Raw genomic sequence first — 16,090 nt, forward strand, 5'->3', positions numbered from 1 at the left:
GTGAGTGGTAGTGAGAAACATAAGAATTAAGTTCGGCAGAGGTAAAGCATGGTTTACACCCTCATCTTCTCAACATCATGCAAATCTATTAAAAATATTTCTGTGCAGTTTGGCTAGAGATTAGACTCTCAGAAATTGCTCATCCCCAACAACATACCTTCCACTCAGCTAGAAACATTCTATCCTTATCTCTCCTTAGATCCTGGATATCCTTCAGTGAACTGCTACTTTAACTTAAAAACAAAAACTAATAATAATAAAATAATGATAGCAAAAATCTCTATAACATCTCTACCATTTTAAGGCTCCACTTGATCCATCCTTTAGAAGTTACTGTCTATATAATTCATTGTAACATAAAATAAATCCCTTGCTCAATGCTATTGCCTCTATTGTGACCAGAGTCCAGATCTTGGCAGGTGTTACTATAGTCTTGTTTCCTCTGCCCCCACTGAGCAAACTGTACATTATTCTTATAAAGCAACATGCACTGAATTATTTTCAACCTGTACCTGATCAGCTATAATACATGAGGACAAAATATGGGGATGTGTATTTAGAAAGAGTACCATAGAATACTTTCAGAATGTATGAAAATGAATGCTCTCTCCTAAATCTGGCTACACAGATAATCAACAAAGTAATTATCAACATATCCAAATTAGTAAGAGAGGCCCTTCTCTTTTGGAGAACAAAAATCTCAATACAGAAAGAAACCCTAAGCAACCCTAAGCCATATGAACAGGTCTGAGTTTTTGGCACACAGCCACTGGTGAGTTAATGTCATAAAATCTGGGCTATTTAAGTTTCAGCTAAAAATTAAGTTCTAACTTAAAACAAGTTAAATAATAACAAGCCATTACTATTCAATGTCTAAACACTTTACACACACAGTATGAATTACCTGAAAAAAGGCAAGGCAAACAAGAATGGAAGTTTTTCAATAAATGAGAAAGCATTTGCAAATAAAATTTAAGACATAGAATAGGATGGGATTTGACATAAATTTTAGGGAGCAGAAACAAACAAATTTAAGACAGGTAGCAAACGACTACACTATCATAGTCATTGAAAGGGAGATTTACTGAGCAGCTCCCTTGCTGTGATCTATTGAAAGTCAGCCCTTGACACAAGTGTTTAAAATTTAAAAAAGAAAAGAAAAGGAAATTTAATTTATTAATAAGCAGCAACTTTAGGTTCGTTTGTTAAGCTAAAGGAAGATAAATTGAATAATTTAGGCTAAAAAAAAAGAGAAAAGAACCAACTAGGAATTAGAAATTAGACAACTAATAATTAGACTGAGTCAGGAATGAGAGAATACAGACATAGTTTTGCTTTTGAGTTATATCAATGAAAAGTGAGAATATAAAGGTATGTAGAAGATAGTTTTAAATGAAAAATAACAATAGGAACAAAGAGACCGGTAGGAGATATTAACAGGTTTATTAGCACAGCAATGCCATGGTTGCCATTCAAGATAGCAGTAACGTGGAAGAATGTACCTTATTTGACTACAGGAAACCAGGCTCTCTGGTTTTTGTGTAGCTCAGATTGTTATTCTTCAATATCCTCTATGGGATGAATTTAATACTTACCAAAAGCATTTTTGTCCCAGGACTACTCTCACCTACATACAATCACACTCTAGAAAAGGGGTTGGCATATAACTACAAGACAATGGCCCTTGAGCTAAGAATGTTTTTTAAGTTTTTAAAGGGAAAAAGCTGGATGAGACAGTAGAGAAAAGGGAAGAGGAAAAGAGAGGAGAGAGAAAGAGCAAGAGGAGAAAGAGAAGGAATAAGGAAAAGAAAGAAGATGAGGAGGAGCAGCGGTAACCACAACCATATGTGGCCTGCTAAGCCTCAAACATTTACTATCTGGTCATTTACAAAAAAGTCTGTTGACTTCTGGTCTTGAAGATCTCATTCTGCCTCATTCCTTTAACATCATCTAAAGTTGATGCCTTTCAAATGGATACTTCTAGTTCTGGCCTCAACCATGTACTTACACATATCCAATCTCCTAGTCAAAAACAGCCTTGATTCTAACAGTTATCTCCAACTTCTGGTGTTCAAAATTAAATCCGTGATAACTCCCTTATACGTCTCCTCTCTAATTTTTCTCTGTCTCAGTAAATGATAACCTAATTTATCTAGCTGCTTGAGACAAATTATCGGGGTCACACTTGATTCCCCTTTCTCTCATATACAATCTGACAGCAAATGCTCTTGGCTCCATCTTCAAGATATTTGTACAAACCTACCACTTCTCAGTACCTCTGGCACCTCCAACACAGTCTCAGCCACTATCCTCTCACCTCTGAAGCACATATGGTACCCTATCCCTACTCATGCCACCCATAACCACCCACCACAGTATATACACTGCACAGATGTCAGAGAGATCCTTTTAAACTGTAAATCAAATCTGACAACTTAAGCTGATTTACATTTACTCAAAACAGTTTCTCATAGCACCAAAAGTAAAATTAATGTATCTACCATAGTTCATGTTACTTCTCATGACATTATCTCCCACCAGTCTCCACCATGCCCACTAGCTTCCAACCACAGTGGTTTCCCTCACAGTGTTCAAACATTCTAAGAACACATCTGTCTAAGAGGTTTGGTATCTTATGTTCTCTCTGCCTGGATTACTCTGAATCCACATAACTCACACTTTCATATTATTAAAGCCTCATCTCTAATGTGGGAACTCCTCAAAAAGGTTTTCTCTAACCTACTTGCCAAACAAGACTATACCGTCATTCTTCATCCTCCTTTCCCGTGTGAATTCTCTTCACAGCACTGACCATGACCTAACAGTGTGTGTGCACCTATATACACACACATATGCACATGGGTGTGTACATATACACACACACAGACATGTGCACACACACGCATTTTTTTGTCCTTTATTGTAATACACACTAGGATACCAGGGACATTATTCTGTTAATTACCTAAAACATAACAGACATAGTAAGTGCTCATCATATGTTGTTAAATGAAAATATGGAAGGATTGCATGAATACCTGTCAGCTAACAAAAGGTGTCCAAGACAACAGAAGGAAGGCAAACAATTTTAAAAGATAAAGACAAACTAACCAAGAAAACATATCTAAAATGAAGCCAACTGGTTTGGATTATAGGTATAAGTAAAATACTTCAAAATGTCAAAAAAATAAAAGAAAGTTTTTTGTTGTGTTTTTTTTTTTTTGTTTTTTGTTTGTTTGTTTGTTTTGAGACAATCTCACTCTGTCACCAGGCTGGAGTACGGTGGCGCAATCTCAGCTCACTGCAACCTCCACCCCCCAGGTTCACGATTCTCCTGTCTCAGCCTCCCGAGTAGCTGGGACTACAGGAGCGTATCACCACATCCAGTTCATTTTTCATATTTTTAGTAGAGACGGGGTTCCACCATGTTGGCCAGAATGGTCTCGATCTCTTGACCTCATGATCCGCCCGCCTCAGCCTCCCAAAGTGCTGGGATTACAGACATGAGCCACTGCACCCAGCCAAGAAAAGCATTTATGAGTGAGAATAACATATGGAGGAGTGATTAAGGTAACAGGGATGTGGGCCAATTGTTTTTGATCATTTCCAAAGGTCTGGAGCTAAAAATAGACATTTCTAAAAAATATTCTAAAGGTGACAAATTCTAAACCAATTACCTAAGTTCTAATTTCCTCTGGCTTTCATCTGCCTTGAAATCACTAACTCACCTGGGTGGCACTGGCTTGGGAATCGTTTCTCTAATATCCAGGGCTCTTCTCCTTGCTCGATCTTAAAGACCACTTCTGGTTTAGTAATGCAATACCCTGTTAAGATAAAATAACACAGGACTGGAGCTAAATAGCTTTGTTTCAGGGGCTCTGAATACATGATGGGGAAGAAAGGCACGGCTTCACCAGCTATTCAAAGAAGGTGCACAAATGAACCAATCCCTGAGGAAGGAAGAGCACCTTTATGGTGGCCAAATGAGATCAGTCATCTCAGAGACTTCAATCTCAAGCTTTAATTTAGAAAACTACAGGGCATTCACGTTTCATCAACTAGTAAATGCATGCTATTGATAGTCATGTGGGGAAAAAAACTCCTTACCTACTGAGACAAGATTGCTATAATTTTCCAGGATCACATCTCTGTATAGTATCTTCTGAGCAGGGTCCAGCAGATACCACTCTTCCTGAGTGAAGTCCACACATACATCCTTGAATGACACTTGTTCCTGTAATAGTATAGTCTTTTTACATGAAATGGTCAGAACTAGATGATATAGAAAAGATTTAAGAGAACTAATATCTTTAGAGTTTACTAAAAAATGACAGATAGTTTACCTCCCTCTGTGCTATACTATATAGAAAACAAAATATCTTGTATAAATTGAGTTTTTATTAAGGGTCTGGAATTGTGCTAGGTGCTGCAAATCCTACTGGTGAAAACAGACAAACATGGTCCCTGTTCCCAGAGTGCTTATGACCTGATAAGGAGATACACAGAATAACATTTATTAAGTTGCACACTGCAGGAACTAGCAGTGTGTACCAAGGAGATTGAAGTTACAGAGGAAATATTTGTTGTTTCATATTACCTTTTACATTATCAAGTTAACTGTCATCAAGGAAGTAAAACTTTGTTATTAAAATAATAGGACTGAAATGAATATGAAATGAATATGACCAAGCTCAGCACATATTGATTCAAGTGACTGCCCCGCAGTGTCTACATGCCCATCAGAGAAAAGGATGAATCCTCTCCGCTCAACAAGATCATCTTCTGGAGCTTCCACCAATGTTTCCAATGTTACTGTTTTTAAACACAATATTTGGCATCTAGTAAAAAACTTCAAGGTATGTGAAAAGACAGAGACAATAAAAAAAAGACAAAAGCAAACTCACAGGTGACTGAGATAGTAGAATTAACAAACAAGAACTTCAAAATGAATTAACATGTTCAACAAAACAGAAGAAAATATCAACAAAATAAATGAGAAAATGGGAGAAGTTCAACACATACATGGTATGTGTGTTATACAGAAAAAGGTTAACACAGCAAGCCTGAGACTACTAACCTTTGAAAGGTCTGCTACAAAAGATCACCGTTGATGGGCATTTGGGAGCTTGGATTTCAGAAAGGTTCTGACCTTAACCTTCTCTGATAAGAACGGCTCACTGAGCCTGAGCTGTTTGTATAAGTAATATGGTTTATACTCGACATGTGCATTGCTTCTGGGAGTCTAGAATTTTGGTACATGATAGGCAGACAGTACCTATGTGACCAGCCTCTAATAAAAATTCTGGGCACCAAATGTCGAGGTTCCTTGGTATACATTTTACGTGTATTGTCACATGTCATTGCTAGAGGAGTTAAGCGTGTTCTGTGAGACCCCATTGGGAGAAAACTCTAGGAATTTCGCTGATTTTGCTTTGTATCCTTTTACTACAATAAATCATAGCCATAAGTATGACTATGGATCTACAAGAAACAATACATCAGTAACAACAGGCACACCTAGCACCCCAATTTTGGTTTCTAATGCCATGCTCCAAAATATGCTGAGTCATCCTAGGGCATCATTAATAACCTGGGCGTGCTCTCAGACACCTCTTACACATGTATACACATACACACACATGCACACACACACATACATACATAAAATGGACATTCTAGAGCTGAAAAGCACAATATCTGAAATTAAGAGCTCATTGCATGGGCTCAAAATCATATTAAAGAAGACATAATCTGAAATATTTATGCATTTAACAAAAGACTATCAAAATACATAAGGCAAAAACTTGGAAATATACACCACAATTGGAGGCTTAACACCCCTGTAAGTACTGATGGATCAACAGGCAGAAAATCAGTAAGAACATAAATGACCCAAAATAGCACTATCAACCAACTTGATCTAAGTGACATTTATAGAATACTTCATCCCAAACAATAAAATAGACATTCTATCATTCTGTTCATGTTCAACATAGAACGTATTTTGGGCCATAAAACATACCTTAATGAACTTAACGCAATAGCTATCATACAAAAAACATGTTCTCAGACTACAATGGAATTAAATAAAACCAATAAGCAAGAGACGGTTGAAAAATCCTCCAAATACCTAAAAGCTAAACAACATACAACCTATAGATCAAAGAGAAAGTCTCAAAAGAAATTTTTTAATGTTTTAAATGAAAATACTCCTTATCGGCTGGGCGCGGTGGCTCAAGCCTGTAATCCCAGCACTTTGGGAGGCCGAGACGGGCGGATCACGAGGTCAGGAGATCGAGACCATCCTGGCTGACACGGTGAAACCCCATCTCTACTAAAAAATACAAAAAACTAGCCGGGCAAGGTGGCGGGCGCCTGTAGTCCCCAGCTACTCGGGAGGCTGAGGCAGGAGAATGGCGTGAACCCGGGAGGCGGAGCTTGCAGTGAGCTGAGATCCAGCCACTGCACTCCAGCCTGGGCCACAGAGCGAGACTCTGTCTCAAAAAAAAAAAAAAAAGAAAAGAAAATACTCCTTATCAAAATTTATGGGATGCAGAGACAGTAGTTCACAGAGAGAAATTTATAGCATCAAATTCATGTTTAGCTCTGCAAAAGATGCTTCTACAAAAATGAAAAAAACAGACCACAGACTGAGAAAAACTATTTGCAAACACTTATCTAAAACGGTGTTAGAACCAAAATATGCAAAAGAACCCTCAAAACTCAATAATAAGAACACAAATTATGCAACTTGAAAAACAGGCAAAAGATCTGAATAGACACGTCACCAAAGACAGACCAATAGCAAATACACATACGAACAAATGCTCACCATCATGTGTCATTACAGAAACAAAAATGAGATACCATAACATTTATTAAAATGGTTAAATCCAAAACAATGACAATATCAATTTCAGGTTCAGATGCAGAATAACAGGAATTTCGATTCACAATTGGTGGGAATGCAAAATGATACAGCACCTGTGGAAGACAGTTGGGCAATTTCTTACAAAGCTAAACAATCTAAATTCGTCAGGTATAGTGGCACACACCAGTAATCCCAGCTACTCGGGAGGCTGAGGAAGAAGAATTGCCCAAACCGGAAGGCAGAGGTTGCAGTGAGCTGAGATCATGCCACTGCACTCCAGCCTGGACAACAGAGTGAGACTCCGTCTCCAAAAAAAGAAAGAAAGAAAACCAGTGCTCCTTTGAAAACCAGCTGCTTCTAGGGCTGGGGCAGACCACGTATATAATGAGCCTGAAATCACTTCTGGTACCAGAAAATGAAAAAGTACTCAAACGAAAACACGATAATGGGCTATGTCAAAGGGACACAGGAACCAACTGAAAACACAGCCTCATGGCCAAGCTGAAGCAGTTGGAGCAACAAAATGAACAAGGTAGTGTTGGATTATAACCAAAGTATAAGATAACTAGCAATGAGTTCATACTAATATAAATAAATGATTAAATAAACACAAGAGAACAGACAAATCTCCTGCACAGAATTACTAATAATTTATATGGATACTCTCCCATCAAGGAGGTGTAGCGTAATTCTCCAGTTCATTCCAAAGAGTACAGTTGAAAACAGAGGACAAAGGAGTAAATTTACAGTGGAGAAACATGACCACACTACCTCCACCAGGTAATCAACAGTGATACATCAACAGTGATAAATCATGCTCATAGCATTTTCCTTTGATATGACATGACTGAATGACACTACCTCTGTGGTCTTCCTCTAAGAAACCCTAACCTCAGTCTAATCATGAGGAAGACAGTAGACAAATATCAACTGAGGGACATTCTACAAAACACCTGACTTGAACCCCTCAAAATTGTCAAGGTTATCAAAAACAAGGAAAGTCTGAGAAACTGTCACAGCCAAGAAGAGTCTAAGGAGACATGATGACTAAGTAGAATGTAGGCATCCTGGAACAGAAAAATTACATTAGGGAAAAATTAAGAAAATCCCAATAAAGTGGTCATTACTTAATAATATATCAATATTGTTTCATTAATTGTGACAAATGTACTACATTAATATGTTAATGATAGGGGAAACTGTGTTTATGGGATGTATATGGAAACTGTTTGTACTGTCTTCACAACTTTTCCATAAATCTAAAACTCTTCTAAAGCAAAAAGTTTACATAATAAGAAAAAAACATGTAAGAGTACAAAATTAATGAAGTGGAATTATGTCAGCATAATGGAGAAGTAGGCGGCACCAAGCTCAGGTCCCTCAGAGACATCAAAAAACAAGCAGAAACTATCAGAATAAACTTCGTCAGAATTCTGAATAGGTCAAAGGCTGACCGCAACCAAATAGACACCAAATCAGAAAGAAAAAAAAAAGGCAACTTCAAAATGGTAGGAAAGCTCTGTGGCACTTCTACTTGCCTTTAACCCAACCCTCCTTGGCTTGGTGACAGCCTTGAGACAGCAGCCCAGTGTTCCAAGTGTGGGTCCCTGGTCCTTGATTCTAGAGGGACCAGAGCAGACTTTACTTACAAGGAATTGTTTATCTGTTCCAACTATGTGGGAAATACCTGAAGGACTGATGCAATATGCTTGTCTCTGTTTCACCTAACTCAGAACTCATTTAGGATAGAAAAAAAATAATCCTTGCTCTAAAACACTGTAAGGAGAACAAAATATCTGCAGTTGTCTGCAGCAGAGGATTATGGTTGAGACATATAGTATATCACTTAAGGCCTGAGAAGAAAACCTGGAGAAGGTATCTTTGGGAAATTTGGGCTTTCAAAAACCCTCACATATACTGAGAAATTTAGAAATCCGGACACATATCCAAGGCAGAATGTATACTCACAAGCCCTAAGAAGACCATAAGCTTTCACCTCCAGCTATTCTCAAGGTTCAGTGCAATCAGGACATGATGGCTAAAGCAAGGTTGTAAACAGCCTGGCTAAATGTTAAAGAGTACCCCAGCACAGAATCAATGTGCAAAGACTGGGAGAAGTGTTTATTTGTTGTCTTTAGCACCAGGGATTCAAAGAAATCTCTGTAAAAACATTAGCTGAATGCAAACTAAGGAACAGAGACTTCAGTGACACACATAGAACGAGGAAACCAGACTATAAAAATAGCATGGTGGCTGAGCACAGTGGCTCATGCCTGTAATCCCAGTACTTTGGGAGGTCAAGAGGTCAAGACCATCCTGGCCAACATGGTGAAACCCCATCTCTACTAAAAAAAAAATACAAAAATTAGCTGGGCGTGGTGGCGCATGCCTGTAGTCCCAGCTACGCGGGAGGCTGATCTAGAATTGCTTGAACCCGGGAGGCAGAGGTTGCAGTGAGCCGAGATTGCAACGCTGTACTCCAGCCTGGCAACTGAGCAAGACTGTCTCAAAAAAAAAAAAAAATAGCATAGTAAGGTACCTGAACAAATAGACAACCGCAGCCTTCAAAAATGAAAAACAGCAAACCTTGGGGAAGGGTAAAAATCTGATTTCCAAAGCTACCATATTAAAATATTCAAATGTCCAATTTCCAACAAAAAAGTAGAAGGTATTCAAAGACACAAGAATATAGAGCCTACTCAAGGAAAACAAATTCCTTCCTTAAGAAAGCCCAGATATTGGACTTAGTAAACAAAAATTTTAAATAAATTATCTTAAGCGTCATCAAAAATTACAAATAAATAAAAGAAATGAGGACAACAATGTCTGAACTAAGTTGGAACCTTTAAAAAGAAACCAAGTAGAAAATCTAAAGCTGAAAAGTAAAATGACTGAAATTTAAAAATCCACTAGAGGTTTTAACAACCCATTTGAGTGGACAGCTGAAAGAATCATGAATTGGAGGATATAAAAATTGAAGTAATCTGGTATGAGGAGCAGAACAGAAAAAAAAAATAAAGAAATGTGAATAGAGCCTAAGGGACCTGTGGGACAACTTTGAGTGGACTATCTATCATACAATTACAGGAGTCCTAGAAGGAAAAAAGAGACAGAAATGGGAAGAAAGATTACTCAAAGAAATAAGGGATAAAAACTGCCCAAACTCTATGAATAACACAAATTTTACATCCACAAAGCTCAACAAACTCCAAGTAAGAAAAATTCAAAGAGATCTACTGAGGCACATTATCATCAAACTATCAAAAGCCAAATAACCACCACAGAGGTCAGACACCACAGAGACCAGAAGGCAGTGGGATGGCATCTTTAAAGTGTTAAAGAGGGGAAAAAACAAAAATGAAAATCCTGCCAGCCAGGAATTTGTAAACCTGGCAAACCGATCCTTCAAAAATGAAAGATAAATTAAAACATTCCAGATAAAAGCCAAGAGAACACATTATCATAAACCGTGCCCTACAGAAAATACTAAATGGAAGGTTGAAATGAAAAGATCTTCATAACTCAAAGCTGTATGAAGAAATAAAGAGCTCCAGTAAAAAATTATGTAAGTACAAAAGCCAGCATTTTGTATTTTGTAACTCCAACTCGTAGTTTGTAACTCCAATCTTTATTTCCTAAAGAAGTGTACCACAAATGCATACACAGTAACTATAAATCTATGTTATTCAGCGCACAATGTATAAAGATGTAATCTGTAGCAACAACAACAGCAGGAGAAGGCAGCTGTATAGGAGCAGAGTTTTTGTATGATACTGAGACAAAGCTGGTATTTAAACTAGATTGTCATAAATATGAAATGTTCACTGTTAATCTGGTAAACACTAACAAAATATCTTAAAAAACCCACAAAAGGAAATGGGAAGTAAATAAAAATATGCTACAAAAAATCAGCTAAACAGAGCAGTGAAAGAAATGAACAAAAAATTAGAAAGAAAAATATAGCAACTGGCAGAAGTCAGTCCTTCCTTGTTAGAAACAACTTTAACTCTCTTCTTTCCTTCCTTTCCTTTTCTTTCCCTTTCCCTTCCCTTTCCCCTCCCCTCCCCTTCCCCTTCCCTCCCCTTCCCCTTCCCTCCCCTTCCCCTTCCCTCCCTCCCCTTCCCTCCCTCCTTCCCTTTCCACTCCCCTTCATTCTTCCCTTCCCCTTTCCTTTCCCTTTCCTTCTTCCCTTCCCTTTCATTTCCCCTTCCTTCTTCCTTCCTCTCCCCTTTCCCCTTCCCTCCCCCTCCCCTTTCCCTTTCCCTTCCCTCTTTCCCCTTTCCTTCCTTCTCCTTCCCTCCTTCTCTCTCTTTCTTTCTTGTTTTTGGGAGATGGGGTCTCACTCTGTGGCTCAGACTGGAGTTCAACGCCTCCATCTAGGCTCACTGCAACCTCAGCCTCCCGGGGATTAGCTCAAGCGATTCTTCCACCTGAACTTCCTGAGGAGCTGGGACTCCAGGTGCACGCCACCACACTGGGCTAATTTTTGTATCTTTTGTAGAGGCAGGGTTTCACCATGTCAGGCTGGTCTTGAACTCCTGGACTCAAGCAATTCACCTGCCTTAGCCTTCCAAAGTGCTGGGATTACGGGCAAGAGCCACCATGCCCAGCTAACTTTAATTCAAAATAGGTTAAATTCTTCCAACAAAAAGGCAGAGATTGGCAGAATGGATTTAAAAAAAAAAAAAAAAAAAAAAACTCATGAAAAAACTTAAGTCACATTCACAGAGTTCAGTGGATCTTAAATAAGAATAAATATAAGCTAAAACAAAACCAAAACAGAACTTTAAAAGCAGTCATATAAAAACCCAAAACATTATGAAAAGACAACTTTAAAGTGAAAGGAAAAAACACAAACAAACTCAAAGGTAGAATTCTATACATAGCAAAAATAAAAGTTTAAGATTACTCTGTTTATGATTTCCAAATATCTTTGGGATTTTTAGTAGAGACTGGGTTTCACCACATACAGAGTAAACATAAACAGAGTAATAACAACCAACAGATATGCATTATAAGAAACATCAAAGGGAGTTTTCATGAAAAGGAAAAATGACCCAAAACAGAACTATGAAAAGAAAGGAAAGAGTGAAAAGCCTAGAAATGAAGCAGGATAAATGCAGTCAACATGTTTCAGAGTTACGGGTTTAGGTAGTACAATGAATAGTTTGTATTTCATTATATGTCAAAAATGCTCGCTTTAACTTCTAGGATAACCACAGAAGACTACCACAACACACCCAACAGAAGAGCAAAAATAAAAAATAAAATACCAAGTCTCAGGATAAATGTGTGGAGTAAGAACACGCATGCACTGCTGCTGGCAAAGTAGACTGGTACAAACCTTGGGCAGCTGGCGAAATTAATGTATAACCTTCGTGTACTGATGTATGATTTTGCCTGTAACTTCTGCTTTCCTGTAATGTACCATTACCTTTAAAAACCCTTGCTTATAAGCCAGGGATCACAGGTCTTAGGCGTTAACCACCTAATTCTCCTTGCCTGATGCCCTGCAATAAATGCCTCCATTTCTCTTGCTGCATATCCCAGTGTCCGTTTTAGCTTTTTCTGTGTGCTTGGTGAGAGTACCCAAGTTTGATTTGGTAACAGAAAGAGGAATTATAGAATTCAAGTATCACCATTTTGCAATCTTTAATGAATTACTAAACTTAGACAATAATCAGTGACTTTCAAACATTACAAAAAGACAATGGAGCCAGGTGCAGTAGCTCATTCCTGTAATCCCAGCACTCTGGGAGGCCAAAATGGGAGTATTGCCTGGGCCAAGGAGTTCGAGACCAGCCTGGTCAACGGACCTGGTAGCAGGACCCTGTCTCTACAAAAAAAAAATTTTTTTAATTGGACAGGTATAGTGGCATGCACCTGTAGTCCCACCTACTCAGTAGGCTGAGGCAAGAGGATCACTTGAGCCCAGGAATTCAAGGCTGGAGTGAGCCATGACTGAGCCAATGCACTCCAGCCTAGGGGACAGAGCAAGATCCTGACTCAAGAAAACAAACAACAACAAACAAAAGGACAATGAGATGTTATGTGGCCCTGAGGTAAGTACACAACACAATCTATGATAAATTCTTACCAAAACCTAACCATCAGTCAGGATTAAGTTCAACTACTTAGAGAAAAATACAGGGATCACAGAAACACGTTAAACATAACCACAGTGATACAACAAGGAAAATCTTCAACAAATACACTGCAGTAAATAAAGATATAAAGAAGAAACATACAACTCACAAAACCTTAAAGATAAAAGACATTTCAACCATATTTGAATCCTGATTTAACAAATGTAAAAAAATGCAAAAACTGGAAAACACTGATTATACATTAAGAAATTTTCAAATTTTGTTGTGGTAACTGTATTGTGGTGTTTTGTTGTTGTTGTTGTTTGAGACAGGGACTCACTCTGTGGCCCAAGCTGGAGTGCAATGGCACAATCTCAACTCACTGCAACCTCCACTTCCTGGGATCAACTGATCCTCCCACCTCAGCCTCCTGAGTAGCTGGGTGCAAGCCACCATGCCCAGCTAACTTTTTATTTTTATTTACTTTATTTATTTATTTATTTATTGAGACAGAGTTTCCCTCTGTCACCCAGGCTGGAGTATGGTGGCTCAATCTTGGCTCACTGCAACCTCCACCTCCCTGGTTCACGCAATTCTCCTGTCTCAGTCTCCTGAGTAGCTGAGACTACAGGGGCACACCACTATGCCCAGCTCATTTTTGTATTTTTAGTAGAGACTGGGTTTCACCATATTGGCCAGGCTGGTCTCGAATTCCTGACCTCAGGTGATCCACCCGCCTCAGCCTCCCAAAGTGCCAGGATTACAGACGTGAACCAACGTGCCTGGCCTTCATTTTTATTTTTGTAGAGATGGGGTTTCACCATGTTGCCCCGACTGGTCTTGAACTCCTAAGCTGAAGAGATCCACCCACCTCGGCCTCCCAAAGCATTGGGATTACAGGTTTGGGCCACCACACCTGGACAGTATTTTTTTTAAGTTTCTTGAACCAATTTTTTCCTCCATGTTGTTATACTTTATCAATTTGAATTTAAAAAGTTAGGTTCACTTATTCTATTTGTACTTAATTTTAGAATTTGCTTTTTCCATCTTTTTAAATTTTTTTGAACATGTGAAGCATTTAACATGATTCAAAAGTCAAAGCTATATATAATGATACAGCATCCACCAAAAGAGTCTTGATGCAGTAACATCATGTGGGCACTGAAGGCACTTAGAGCTTGGTTTCTAAATAACAGTTCACTGTAAAAGGAAACACCACTCCAGGGAAAAACAACAGATTCCATGCCTGGGGCTGGGAGATACAAGGGAAGTTTGTGTATCTCTGTTCTTTTTTTTTTTTTTTTTTTTTTTTTTTTTTTTTTTTTGAGACGGAGTCTTGCTCTGTAGCCCGGGCTGGAGTGCAGTGGCCGGATCTCAGCTCACTGCAAGCTCCGCCTCCCGGGTTTACGCCATTCTCCTGCCTCAGCCTCCGGAGTAGCTGGGACTACAGGCGCCCGCCACCTCGCCCGGCTAGTTTTTTTTTTTTGTATTTTTAGTAGAGACAGGGTTTCACCGTGTTAGCCAGGATGGTCTCGGCCTCCCAAAGTGCTGGGATTACAGGCTTGAGCCACCGCGCCCGGCCTGTGTATCTCTGTTCTAACAGACAACAATAAAGGCTCCCAAGACTAACAAGGATATAGAGGAGCCACTTCGAAGGTGTTCCACTAACTACATGAGGACAATATGAACATCAAAAATAATAACAATAAATGAGACTAAAAAAAAAAAATCCATGAATCTGAAGTGATACCAAAAAAAAAAGGTATGTGTGTGAGTGGGGGTAGGCAGGAGCTCTTTTTTACAGAAGAAAGGGAGCTAGGCCAGGCACAGTGGCTCATGCCTATAATCCTAGCACTTTGGGAGGCCAAGGTGGGCAGACTGCTTGAGCCCAGTAATTCAAGACCACCCTGGGTAACATAGTGAGACCCCATCTGTACCAAAAAAAAAAAAAAAAAAAAATTAGCCAGGTGTGGCAGCACGCACCTAGAGTCCCATCTACTCAGGAGGTTGAAGTGGGAGGATTGCTGGAGCCCAGGAGCTCAAGGCTGCAATGAGCCGTTATTGTGCCACTGCACTCCAGCTTGGGCGACACAGAGAGACCCTGTCTCAAAAAGAAAAAACAAAAACAAAAAAAAAGCCAGCTAATGTAGAAGGAGTAGAAAATGTGAGAAATCATAATTCTGCAACCACCAGTAGAACAGGTGATTCGGACAAGTATCAACGGATGTTAAAAACAGTGGATGAATGAAAGGTTGTTAGGCATACTACCTTTGAAATGAAAACACAGTACATCACCTTTGTAGCATTCCAGACACTAATTTTTAACATGAAACAACTATGAAGATGTAATCAAAGGAGTTCAAATAGTCAACACTCTTGTAAAATGTCAATTTCAGGCCAGGTGTGGTGGCTCATGCCTGTAATCCCAGCACTTTGGGAAGCCAAGGCGGTTGGATCACCTAAGGTCAGTAGTTCAAGACCAGCCTGACCAATATGGTGAAACACCATCTCTACTAAAAATACAAAACTTAGCCGGGCATGGTGGCGGGTGCTCGGGAAACTAAGATAGGAGAATTGCTTGAACCCAGGAGGTGGAGGCTACAGTAAGCTGAGATCGTGCCACTGCACTCCAGCCTAGGCAACAGAGCAAGACTCTGTCTCAAATAATAAATAAATAAATAAATAAATAAATAAATAAATAAATAAATAAATAAAAATGTCAATTTCAGGCTGGGCATGATGGCTCATGCCTGTAATCCCAGCACTTTGGGAGGCCGAGGCAGGCAGATCACTTGAGGCCAGGATTTCAAGACCAGTCTGGCCAACATGGCAAAACCCTGCCTCTACTAAAAGTACAAAAATTAGTGGGGCATAATGGCACATGCCTGTAATTCCAGCTACTTGGGAGGCTGAAGCATGAGAATTGCTTGAAACTGGGAGGTGGAGTTTGCGGTGAGCCAAGATGGCACCACTGCACTCCAGCCTGGGTGACAGAGCAAGATTCCATCTCAAAAAACAAAAAAAAAGGAAAAAAAAGTCAATTTCAAGAAAGACAAAAGAGGCAGCATCTGCTCTAGATTATAGAAAATTAAAGGGCATGAGAACTGGACATAATGTGATATCACTCACTAGA

General features: G+C 39.2%; 1 protein-coding gene across 16 annotated transcripts in view; it reads right to left on the reverse strand.

Moving 5' to 3' along the window:
- Positions 1-16,090, reverse strand: part of LOC105463236 (zinc finger protein 248) — a 113,410-nt gene that overhangs the window by 86,375 nt on the left and 10,945 nt on the right. For all 16 annotated transcript variants that reach the window (XR_011608095.1, XR_976213.2, XR_011608096.1 and 13 more), the window contains 2 exons: positions 4,108-4,234; positions 3,729-3,824 (listed from right to left, as the gene is read on the reverse strand). Coding sequence is in view for 10 of the 16 variants with exons in the window: in XM_011710237.3 (XP_011708539.2) it covers positions 3,729-3,824; positions 4,108-4,234 (223 nt within the window). In the remaining 6 variants the exon portion in view is untranslated. The remainder of the gene's footprint in view (positions 1-3,728; positions 3,825-4,107; positions 4,235-16,090) is intronic.

Source organism: Macaca nemestrina, chromosome 9 (assembly GCF_043159975.1).
Source record: "Macaca nemestrina isolate mMacNem1 chromosome 9, mMacNem.hap1, whole genome shotgun sequence".
Classification (NCBI taxonomy): domain Eukaryota; kingdom Metazoa; phylum Chordata; class Mammalia; order Primates; family Cercopithecidae; genus Macaca; species Macaca nemestrina.